The following is a 12,708-nucleotide window of genomic DNA, read 5'->3' on the forward strand; positions in this document are numbered from 1 at the left end:
TATGACCCGGTTTTATTAAGGCAGAACCGGTAACTTTTATTTGCAGGCTGACGCTGGGGGATTGGATTAGGCTCTGTATCTGCTTGGGGAGTTATTACTCTGTGGCTTACATTAATTGTGGCACAGTTTCGAGGGGGCACATTGGTATCACAGTTGGGTCTACCCGACATTAATATTGCCCATGCGGTTGTTTTTCTATGGGTTTTTTTTTTCCTATACCGCCCACGAAGGGCAGGGCTTAGTTCGCGCGTTTAGTTGCGCACTTGCTCATCCGGCTTCCGACAGTCCACAGAGGACTTAGGCAGCAGTTATATTGGAGGCTCCGGTGTTTCCTATGTCCGCTTGGCCTCAACTGATCAAGATTGCAAGCGGACCTAGGCAGCAGTTCACGGAGGTCGTTGGTTGTGAGTTAGGCGCCACAGCGGAGCTGTGTCTTGGTGCAGGGGTTAGCTTGTCATAACGTACTAAGGGCTATTAATAACCTTAGGGTTGAATAAGTTTGGTTATACAACTTCCTAATTTCTACTTGCACGTTTGAAGTAAAATTTGCAGTAAAAATTTGCTTTTAAATTTTAAAGGCGCAGTACATATTTTGTCATTTATTTTTTACTATACCACGACCAATATTGCACTTTGTTTTTCTTTTTATCATGGCTGACCTACTAGAACATACTTGTTCTATGTGTTTAGCTGCCAATGTGGAACCCCCTTTTACATTTTGTCCCTCTTGTACTGAGAGGGCTTTACAATTTAAAGAGCAAATCTTTTTCAAGGCTAGTATATTTAATGATGCTCCTCAGTTTGATGAGACTCAGGGTATGCCGCAAACTTCTCCCCAAGCGTCACAACCTTTAACACCCGCTCAAGCCCCATCAATTGCGTCCACCTCATTTACTCTGCAGGATATGGCGGCAGTTATGTCATCCACTCTTACAGAGGTTTTGTCTAAGTTGCCAGTGTTGCAAGGCAAACGTAGCAGAAGAAAGAACCAGGTGGTCCAGGCTTCTGATTCTTTGATGGCGATCTCCGAAGTACACTCCCAGGGTTCTGAAGTGGGAGGTAGGGAGGCTCTATCTGACGGGGAATTGTCTGATTCAGGGAATTGAGAGCGATATTCAATGCGCTTCAGGCTTGGCTTCAGTTGGCTTCGGCCAAATTCATCCGGTTTCAGTCGGACAACATCACAACTGTGGCCTACATCAATCATCAGGGAGGAACAAGGAGTTCCTTAGCGATGACAGAAGTATCCAAGATAATTCGGTGGGCGGAGGCTCACTCTTGTTATCTGTCAGCAATCTACATCCCAGGAGTGGACAACTGGGAGGCGGATTTTTTGAGCAGACAGACGTTTCATCCAGGGGAATGGGAACTCCATTCGGAGGTCTTAGCCACCCTGATTCTCAGGTGGGGCAGACCGGAATTGGATCTGATGGCATCTCGTCAGAATGCCAAGCTCCCGAGATACGGGTCCAGGTCCAGGGATCCTCAGGCCGAACTGATAGATGCCTTGGCAGTGCCTTGGTCGTTCAACCTAGCTTATGTGTTTCCACCGTTTGCTCTCCTTCCCCGGGTGATTGCACGGATCAAAGGGAGGGGGCTTCGGTGATTCTAATCGCTCCTGCGTGGCCTCGCAGGACTTGGTATGCCGATCTGGTGGACATGTCCTCTCTGCCACCGTGGAAACTTCCATTGAGGCAGGACCTTCTCATTCAGGGACCCTTCCATCATCCAAATCTAGTTTCTCTACAGCTGACTGCTTGGAGATTGAACGCTTGATTTCTCTTGTAAGGTGTATCCAGTCCACGGGTTCATCCATTACTTGTGGGATCTTCTCCTTCCCAACAGGAAGTTGCAAGAGGACACCCACAGCAGAGCTGTATATATAGCTCCTCCCCTAACCCCCACCTCCAGTCATTCTCTTGCAACTCTCGACAAGATAGGAAGTATCAAGAGATATGTGGTGACTTAGTGTAGTGTTACCTTCAATCAAGAGTTTGTTATTTTTAAACGGTACCAGCGTTGTACTGTTTTACTCTGAGGCAGAAATTAGATGAAGAATTCTGCCTGGAGGTTTGTAACTAAGGTCCATTGCTGTTCTCACACATAACTGAAGAGTATGGGAAAACTTCAGTTGGGGGAACGGTCTGCAGATTACCTGCTTTGAGGTATGTTCAGTATTTTTATTTCTAGACAGATGAATAAGTTCTAGAAAATGCTGACAGAGCCTTGTGTATTTGAGGTAAGCTAGATGCAGTGATTTAACGACTGGGATCATGCTTACAAAACAGGGTAATACTCATGTTAATACTCATATTACTTAGTGACAAAACGTTTACATGTTTCATAATTAGGACGTTTTTTTCTCTGAGGGAGATAAGTCTTTATTTGGGGCCTAGTTTTCCACATGGCTAGTCAGATACTCCTAGGAGTATTTTCTTAAGGCCCCTCTGACATCCAGAACATGGTGGGAGGGGCCTATTTTCGCGCTCTAGATGCACAGTTTTCCTTCAGACTGAGACATCCAGCTTCCCTAGAGGAGTCCTCTGGCATCTGAAGACCATTATAAAGGCTTTATTTCTTCCCTAAATCGTATTTGAGGGCAGGTAGGAGCCTCAGCAGAGCTGTGGCAAGGTGCTCAACTGTCTTTTACTGGGTTGACGTTTTTTAAATCCGGTTTGGGGGCTAAGGGGTTAATCATCCATTTGCAAGTTGGTGCAATGTTGCTTTAGTCCCTTACACACACTGTAAAAATTTTGAAGTCTTTACTATATTTTTACACGGTTTTGCAGTTTAAGTGCTAGTTTTTTTTCTCTTAAAGGCACAGTAATGTTTTTGTTTAATTGCTGTTTCACCTTTATTAAAGTGTTTTCCAAGCTTGCTTGTCTCATTACTAGTCTGTTAAACATGTCTGACATAGAGGAAACTCCTTGTTCAATATGTTTGGAAGCCATTGTGGAACCCCCTCTTAGAATGTGTACCAAATGTACTGAAATTTCTATAAACTATAAAGACCATATTATGGCGCTTAAAGATTTATCTCCAGAGGATTCTCTGACTGAAAAAAGGGAGATTAGGCCATCTAGCTCTCCCCATGTGTCAGAACCTATAACTCCCGCTCAAGTGATGCCAAGTACATCTAGCGCGTCTAATTTTTTTACCTTACAGGACATGGCGGCAGTTATGAATGCTACCCTCTCAGATGTATTGTCCAAACTGCCAGGGTTACAAGGAAAGCGAGACAGCTCTGGGGCTAGAACTAATACAGAGCTTTCTGACGCTTTAATACCTGTGTCCGATATACCCTCACAATACTCAGAAGCCGAGGCAGGTGAGCTTCTATCTGTGGGTGACATTTCAGACTCAGGGAAGGCGTTGCTTCAGTCTGATTCTGAAATGACAGCGTTTAAATTTAAGCTCGAACACCTCCGCTTATTGCTTAGGGAGGTTTTAGCGACTGGACGACTGTGAACCCATTGCAGTTCCAGAGAATTTGTGTAAGATGGACAAATACTTTGCAGTGCCTGTTTACACTGATGTTTTTCCAATCCCTAAGAGGTTTTCGGAAATTATTATTAAAGAATGGGATAGACCAGGTGTGCCGTTCTCTCCCCCTCCTGCTTTTAAAAGGATGTTTCCCATGGATGCCGCCATACGGGACTCGTGGCAGACGGTCCCTAAGGTGGAGGGAGCAGTCTCTACCCTAGCTAAGCGTACAACTATCCCCGTCGAGGACAGTTGTGCTTTCCTAGATCCTATGGATAAAAAATTGGAGGGTCTCCTTAAGAAAATATTTATACATCAAGGTTTTATTCTCCAGCCTCTTGCATGCATTGCCCCAGTTACTGCTGCAGCGGCTTTTTGGTTCAAGTCTCTTGAGGAGGCTCTACAGGTGGAGACCCCGTTAGATGATATTTTAGACAGGATTAAAGCTCTTAAGTTAGCTAATTCCTTTATTTCTGATGCCGTTTTTCATTTAACCAAGCTAACGGCTAAGAATTCAGGTTTTGCCATTCTGGCGCGTAGGGCGCTATGGCTTAAGTCCTGGTCAGCAGACGTTACTTCAAAGTCTAAGCTTCTTAACATCCCCTTCAAGGGACAGACCCTATTCGGGCCTGGCCTGAAGGAGATCATCTCTGACATTACCGGAGGAAAAGGTCACGCCCTTCCTCAGGATAGGTCCAATAAGTTAAGGACCAAACAGAATAATTTTCGTTCCTTTCGAAACTTCAAGAGTGGCGCAGCTTCAGCTTCCTCTAATATAAAACAAGAGGGAAATTTCGCCCAGTCCAAACCAGTCTGGAGACCTAACCAGGCTTGGAACAAGGGGAAGCAGGCCAAAAAACCTGCTGCTGCCTCTAAGACAGCATGAAGGAGTAGTTACCGATCCGGGACTGGATCTAGTCGGGGGCAGACTTTCTCTCTTCGCCCAGGCTTGGGCAAGAGACGTCCAGGATCCCTGGGCACTAGAGATTGTTTCCCAGGGATATCTTCTGGAATTCAAAGGTTCATCTCCAAAGGGAAGATTTCATCTCTCACAACTATCTGCAAACCAGATAAAGAGAGAGGCATTCTTACGTTGCATTCAAGACCTACTGGTTATGGGAGTGATCCAACCAGTTGCAAGGGAGGAACAGGGTCAGGGTTTCTATTCAAACCTGTTTATAGTTCCCAAAAAAGAGAGAACTTTCAGACCAATCTTGGATCTCAAGATCCTAAACAAATTTCTCAGGGTCCCATCCTTCAAGATGGAGACAATCCGAACCATTCTCCCTATGATCCAGGAGGGTCAATATATGACTACCGTGGACTTAAAGGATGCTTATCTCCACATTCCGATTCACAGAGATCATCATCAGTTCCTAAGGTTTGCCTTCCTAGACAGGCATTACCAGTTTGTGGCTCTTCCCTTCGGGTTAGCCACGGCACCAAGAATCTTTACGAAGGTTCTAGGGTCTCTTCTGGCAGTTCTAAGGCCACGGGGCATAGCGGTGGCTCCTTACCTAGACGACATTCTAATTCAGGCGTCGACCTTTCAAATTGCCAAGTCCCATACGGACATTGTTCTGGCCTTTCTGAGGTCTCACGGGTGGAAAGTGAACAGAGAAAAGAGTTCTCTCTCTCCTCTCACAAGAGTTTCCTTCCTAGGAACTCTGATAGATTCAGTAGAAATGAAAATTTTTCTGACAGAGGTCAGGATATCAAAGCTACTAACTTCCTGCCGTGCTCTTCATTCCACTTCTCGGCCGTCAGTGGCTCAGTGTATGGAAATGATCGGCCTAATGGTAGCGGCAATGGACATAGTTCCGTTTGCCCGTCTACATCTCAGACCACTGCAACTCTGCATGCTCAATCAGTGGAATGGGGACTACACAGATTTGTCTCCTTTCTTAAATCTGGATCAAGAGACCAGGGATTCTCTTCTCTGGTGGTTATCTCGGGTCCATCTGTCCAGGGGAATGTGTTTCCGCAGACCAGAGTGGACTATAGTGACGACAGATGCCAGCCTTCTGGGCTGGGGCGCAGTGTGGAATTACCTGAAAGCTTCAGGGTTCGTGGACTCAGGAGGAAGCCCTCCTTCCGATAAACATTCTGGAACTAAGAGCGATATTCAATGCTCTTCAGGCTTGGCCTCAACTAACTGCGGCCAGGTTCATCAGATTTCAGTCGGACAATATCACGACTGTAGCCTATATCAACCATCAGGGGGGAACAAGGAGTCCCCTGGCAATGTTGGAGGTTTCAAAGATAATTCTATGGGCAGAGGTTCACTCTTGCCATCTCTCAGCTATCCATATCCCAGGAGTAGAGAACTGGGAGGCAGATTTTCTAAGTTGGCAGACCTTTCATCCGGGGGAGTGGGAGCTCCATCCGAAGGTATTTGCCCAGCTGATTCAACTATGGGGCAAACCAGAACTGGATCTGATGGCGTCTCGTCAGACCGCCAAGCTTCCTTGTTACGGGTCCAGGTCAAGGGATCCCCAGGCAGCGCTGATAGATGCTCTAGAAGTGCCCTGGTCCTTCAGCCTGGCTTATGTGTTTCCACCATTTCTTCTCCCTCGTCTTGATTGCCAAGATCAAGCAGGAGAGAGCTTCGGTGATTTTGATAGCACCTGCGTGGCCACGCAGGACTTGGTATGCAGATCTGGTGGACATGTCATCCTTTCTACCATGGACTCTGCCGCTGAGGCAGGACCTTCTACTCCAAGGTCCATTCAAACATCCAAATCTAATTTCTCTGCGTCTGACTGCTTGGAGATTGAACACTTGATTTTATCAAAACGTGGTTTCTCCGAGTTGGTCATTGATACCTTGATTCAGGCTCGAAAGCCTGTCACCAGGAAAATCTATCATAAAATATGGTGTAAATATCTTCATTGGTGTGAATCCAAGGGTTACTCATGGAGTAAGGTCAGGATTCCTAGGATTTTATCTGTTCTCCAAGAAGGATTGGAAAAGGGATTATCAGCTAGTTCCTTAAAGGGACAGATTTCTGCTCTGTCTATTCTTTTGCACAAGCGTCTGGCAGATGTTCAGGCATTTTGTCAGGCCTTAGTTAGAATCAAGCCTGTGTTTAAACCTGTTGCTCTGCCATGGAGTTTAAATTTAGTTCTTAAAGTTCTTCAAGGGGTTCCGTTTGAACCTTTGCATTCCATAGATATCAAGCTTTTATCTTGGAAAGTTCTGTTCTTAGTGGCTATCTCTTCGGCTCGAAGAGTTTCAGAGTTATCTGCCTTACAGTGTGATTCCCCTTATCTGATCTTCCATGCAGATAAGGTAGTTTTGCGTACCAAACCTGGGTTTCTTCCTAAGGTAGTATCTAATAAGAATATCAATCAGGAAATTGTTGTTCCGTCACTGTGTCCTAATCCTTCTTCAAAGAAGAAACGTCTGTTACATAATCTTGACGTGGTTCGTGCTTTAAAGTTTTATTTACAAGCTACTATGTATTTTCGTCAAACATCGGCATTGTTTGTTGTCTTCTCTGGAAGGAGGAGAGGCCAAAAGGCTTCTGCAACTTCTCTTTCTTTTTGGCTGAGAAGCATAATCCGGTTAGTTTATGAGTCTGCTGGCCAGCAGCCTCCTGAAAGTATTACAGCTCATTCTACTAGAGCGGCGGTAGCTTCCACATGGGCTTTTAAAAATGAGGCCTCTGTTGAACAGATTTGTAAGGCGGCGACTTGGTCTTCACTTCATACTTTTTCTAAATTTTACAAATTTGATACTTTTGCTTCTTCGGAGGCTATTTTTGGGAGAAAGGTCTTACAGGCAGTGGTGCCTTCCGTTTAAGTTCCTGCCTTTTCCCTCCCTTCATCCGTGTCCTAAAGCTTTGGTATTGGTATCCCACAAGTAATGGATGAACCCATGGACTGGATACACTTTACAAGAGAAAACAAAATTTATGCTTACCTGATAAATTTCTTTCTCTTGTGGTGTATCCAGTCCACGGCCCGCCCTGTCACTTTAAGGCAGGTGTTTTTATTTTTAAAACTACAGTCACCACTGCACCCTATAGTTTCTCCTTTTTCTTACTTGTCTTCAGTCGAATGACTGGAGGTGGGGGTTAGGAGAGGAGCTATGTAGACAGCTCTGCTGTGGGTGTCCTCTTGCAACTTCCTGTTGGGAAGGAGAATATCCCACAAGTAATGGATGAACCCGTGGACTGGATAACACCACAAGAGAGAGAAATTTATCAGGCAAGCATAAATTTTGTTTTTATTTAAGCGAGGGTTCTCTGATTCGGTCATTGATACCTTAGTCCAGGCACGTAGGCCTGTTACCAGAAATATTTACCATAAGATATGGCATAAATATCTTTATTGGTGCGAATCCAAGGGCTACTCATGGAGTAGGGTTAGGATTCCCAGGATTTTATCTTTTCTCCAAGAAGGATTGGAGAAAGGGTTGTCAGCAAGTTCCTTAAAGGGACATATTTCTGCTTTGTCTATTTTGCTACACAAGCGTCTGGCAGATGTTCCAGACTTTCAATCCTTTTGTCAGGCTCTGACTAGAATCAAGCCTGTGTTTAGACCAATTGCTCCACCTTGGAGTTTGAATTTAGTTCTTAATGTTCTTCAAGGGGTTCCGTTTGAACCCATGCATTCCATAGATGTTAAGTTGTTATCTTGGAAAGTTTTATTTTTGGTTGCTATTTCTTCTCTCTCTGAGAGTTTCTGAGCTTTCAGCTTTACAATGTGATTCTCCTTATCTTATTTTCCATTCTGATAAGGTGGTGTTACGTACCAAACCTGGTTTCCTTCCTAAGGTTGTTTCTAATAAGAATATTAATCAGGAAATTGTTTTTCCTTCCTTGTGTCCTAATCCTTCTTCTAAGAAGGAGCTTCTGTTACATAACTTGGACGTGGTCTGTTGCCCTGAAGTTTTACTTGCAGGCACTAAAAGAATTTCGTCCATCATCTTCATTATTTGTTGTTTTATTCTGGAAAACGTAGGGGCCCAGAAAGCTACGGCTACCTCTTTCTTTTTGGCTGAAGAGGTATCATCCGTTTTGCATATGAGACTGCTGGACAATCAGCCTCCTGAAACAGATTACGGCTCATTCTACTAGGGGATGGTGGTTTCTTCATGACATTTTAAAAATGTTTCTGTTGAACAGATTTGCAAGGCTGCTACTTGGTCGTCTCTTCATACACTTTTTTCCAAATTTTATACTTTTGCCTCGTCCGAGGCTGTTTTTGGGAGAAAGGTTTCTTCAAGCAGTGGTGCCTTTCGTTTAGGTTCCTGTCTTGTCCCTCCCTTTCATCTGTGTCCTATTGCTTTGGTATTGTATCCCATAAGTAAGGATGAAATCCGTGGACTCCGTCATATCTTGTAAAAGAAAAAGGAAATTTATGCTTACTTGATAAATTTATTTCTTTTACGATATGACGAGTCCACGGCCCACCCTGTCAGTTTTCTAAGACAGGTCTTATTTTTGTTAAACTTCAGTCACCTCTGCACCTTGGCTTTTCCTTTTCTCTTCTAACTTCGGTCGAATGACTGGAGTGGGAGGGAAGGGAGGAGCTATATATACAGCTCTGGCTGTGGTGCTCTTTGCCTCCTCCTGCTGACCAGGAGGTGATATCCCATAAGTAAGGATGAAATCCGTGGACTCGTCCTATCGTAAAAGAAATACATATATCAGGTAAGCATAAATTTCCTTTTCGTGGTCCCAAAGAAGGAGGGAACTTTCACCCAATTCTGGACCTTAAGTGCTTTAAACAAATTTCTCAGTGTCCCTTCCTTTAAGATAGACGATAAGGTCCATCCTTTCTTTAATTCAGGAAGGCCAGTTTAAGACCACTATAGATCTGAAGGACGCTTACCTTTATGTTCCAATCAACAGGGAACACTTTCAGTTCCTAGGTTTGCATTCTTGGACCAGCACTTCCAGTTCATTGCCTTCCGTTTGGCCTAGCTACTGTTCCAAGAATCTTTATGAAGGTTCTGGGGGCTCTTCTAGCCATTCCCAGAACTCAGGGTATTGCAGTAGCCCCATACTTGGACGATATTCTGGTGCAAGCACCATCCTTTCTTCGATCACATGGATGGAAGATAAACTTGGAAAATAGTTCTCTTATCCCAAGTACCAGGGTGGAATTCCTGGGTACTATAATAGACTCCATATCCATGAGGATATTTCTACAGACCAGAGACGTTGCAAGCTAACTTCGGTATGTCTTGACCTCCTTGAGTCCCCTCTGTGGCTCATTGTATGGAGGTGATTGGTGTCCATGCATGGACATCATTCCTTTTTTAAGTTTCTTTCTCAGACCTTTACAACTGTGCATGCTGAGGCAGTGGAACGGCGATCATTCAGATGTGTCTCCAACATATTTTATTAGACAGCCGGTCCGAGAGAATCGCTCTCTTGGTGGGCTCTGTCCAGATCATCTGTCCCGAGGGACATGCTTCTTAAGACCATCCTGGGAGATTGTGACTACGGACGCAAGCCTATCCAGATGGCGAGCTGTTTTGGGATGCCAGGAAGGCACAAGGGTTGTGGACTCAGGAGGAGTCCTCTCTCCTGATCAATATTTTGGAACTACTGGAAATTTTCAAGGCCCTTGAAGGCTTGGCCACTTCTGGATTCATCCCAGTTTATCAGATTCAAATCAGACAATATAACCTCGGTGGCTTACATCAACCATCAGGGGGAGCGAGAAGTTCCTTGGCAATGGAAGGAAGTATCCCAGATTCTGGAATGGGAGGAGGCCCACAGCTGCTTGCTGCCAGCGATCCACATTCCGGGATGGACAACTGGGAAGCGGATTTTCTCAGCAGGCAATCCTTCCATCCAGGGGAATGGTCTCTCCATCCCGAGGTGTTTGTAGAGATATGCAGATAGATCTCATGGCGTCCAATCTCAATACCAAGCTACCCAGGTACGGGTCGAGGGATCCCCAAGCGGATCTAATAGATTGCACTAGCAGTGCCCTGGAGGTTCAAACTCATATACATTTTTCCTCCAATACCAGCTTCTTCCTCGAGTAATGGCCCCGCATCAAGCAGGAGCGGGTATCAGTAATCCTGATTGCTCTATCGTGGCCACAAAGGACATGGTTTGCGGATCTAGTGGGGATGTCCTCATCTCCTACTTGGAGCTTACCTTGTCGCAGAGACCTGCTGATACAAGGTCCATTTGTTCATCAAAATCTAGATTCTCTTTGACTGACTGCGTGAGATTGAACGCTTAGTTTATCGGAGTTTGTCATTGACTCTCTTATTCAAGCTCGTAAACTAGTTACTCGGCGTATCTACCACAAGGTGTGGAGGGACCTCACTTATTCTGGTGTGAAGATTCATTGGTTTTTCCTGTCACAGAATTAAGGTTACCAGGATCTTCTCTTTCTCCATGATGGGCTTGAGAAGGACCTTTCTGCTAGGTACCTGAGGGGACGGTTTTATTGCACAAGAGACTGGCTGAGCTTTTAGACGTGCAGTCCTTTGTTAAGGCTCTGATTAGGATCAGACCTGTGTTTAGATCTGGGGCTTCTCCTTGAAGCCTAAATCTTGTTCTTTGGGTTTTGCAACAGGTTCCGTTTGAGCCTCTGCATTCCGTTGACATTAAATTGTTATCTTGGAAGGTTCTCTTTAATTGGCTATTGCCTCTGCGTGCAGAGTTTCTGAGATCTCTGCTTTGTAATGTGAGCCCCCTTATCTGCTTTTTCATGCAGATAAGGCAGTTTTACGTACTAAATTAGTTTTTCTTCCTAAGGTTGTGTCAGATCTCAACATCAATCTGGAGATTGTGGTTCATTCATTGTGTCCTAATCCTTCTTCATCGAAGGAATGCTTCACAATTTGGATGTGGTTCGAGCCTTGAAGATCTGTCTTTAGGCTACTAAGGAGTTTAGACAATCTACCTCTTTGTTGTCTATTAGGAGAAGCGTAAGGGGCAGAAGGCTTCGACTTCCCTATCTTTTTGGGTTAAGGAGTGGTCACCCGCTTAGCTTACGAGACAGCGGGACATAGTTGTCCTGAGAGGATAACGCTCATTCCACCAGAGCAGTGGGCTTCCCTTTTGGGCCTTTAAGAATGAGGCCTCTATGGTATCAGATTTGTAAGGCGGCTACCTGGTCCTCCTTACATATCTTCTTCAAAATGGTTTCAATTTGATGTTTTTGCTTCGGCTGAACCAGCTTTCGGGAGAAAAGTTTTGCAGGCTGTGGTTCCCCTCAGAATAGGTGTCCGCCTCTTCCTCTTTGTTCCCTCCCGTTATTCATTCGGGTGTCCTCTGGAGCTTGGGTATAGTTTTCCCATCAGTAAGGAATGAAGCCATGGACTCTCCCTATCTTAGGAAGGTAAAACATAATTTATGATTACCAGATAAAAAAAATTCCCTCCGGCCCCCGCAACGTTTTTTTCTTGTCTATTGCAGTCCCCTATTTATTTTATTCTTCTGGCACCATTTATACCCTAATGTTTCTCCTACTTTTCCTTGTTCCCTCGGCAGAATGACTGGGGGTAATGATGGAGTGGGAAGGATATTTAAGCTTTGGCTGGGGTGTGTCTGCCTCCTCCTGATGGCCAGGTGTTGTATTTCCCCAACAGTAAGGAATGAAAGCCGTGGGACTCTCCCTATCCGGAGAGAAAGGAATTTATCTGGAAAGCATAAATTATGTTTTCTGGGGGGTCCTTCTTGGATTTCTTGCACCCGGGCCCTGTGGTTTTCTAGTTACACCTCTGACAACTAAGGAGTGGTTTTGAAGGTTATCTGATCAGTGAATAGCTCTCCTGTGCCTGCGATTCATCCCTTGTGTCATTTTGTTCTGTATTCTATAACATACTTCTTTGTTTTTCAGAAAAGAAAGCATCAAAAGAAAAGAAAAAGAAGGGATCTGGAGATACCTCACTTGGAAACAAAGTAGAAGCTTCTGATATTCCCCTCCAAGCCTAAAGAAAAAGGTACTTGTTAGCACTTTAGTTATATAAAACCTTTAAAGAGACATGAAACCCATTTGTTTTTCATAATTCAGATAGATTATAAACATATTTTCAATTTACTACTTTCTATTTTCAAATGTGCTTAATTTTCTTGGTGTCCTTTGTTGTTGGAGCAGTGTTGCACTACTGGGAGTTGGGCTGAACACATCAGGTGAGCCAGTGACTAGGCATAGAAGTGCAGCCTCCAATCAGTAGGAAAGCTTCAAGTAGTGTACCACTGCTTGTGAGCCTACCTAGCTATGTTTTTCAACTAAGGATACCAAG

General features: G+C 44.6%; 1 protein-coding gene across 3 annotated transcripts in view; it reads left to right on the plus strand.

Moving 5' to 3' along the window:
• Nucleotides 1–12,404, plus strand: part of TCOF1 (treacle ribosome biogenesis factor 1) — a 312,533-nt gene extending 300,129 nt beyond the window's left edge. For all 3 annotated transcript variants that reach the window (XM_053718654.1, XM_053718656.1, XM_053718655.1), the window contains one exon: nt 12,303–12,404. In XM_053718654.1, coding sequence (XP_053574629.1) covers nt 12,303–12,397 — 95 coding nt within the window. In that variant the 3' untranslated portion in view covers nt 12,398–12,404. The remainder of the gene's footprint in view (nt 1–12,302) is intronic.
• The last annotated feature ends 304 nt before the right edge of the window (nt 12,405–12,708 follow it).

This window comes from Bombina bombina, chromosome 6 (genome assembly GCF_027579735.1).
Source record: "Bombina bombina isolate aBomBom1 chromosome 6, aBomBom1.pri, whole genome shotgun sequence".
NCBI classification, from domain to species: Eukaryota; Metazoa; Chordata; class Amphibia; order Anura; family Bombinatoridae; genus Bombina; species Bombina bombina.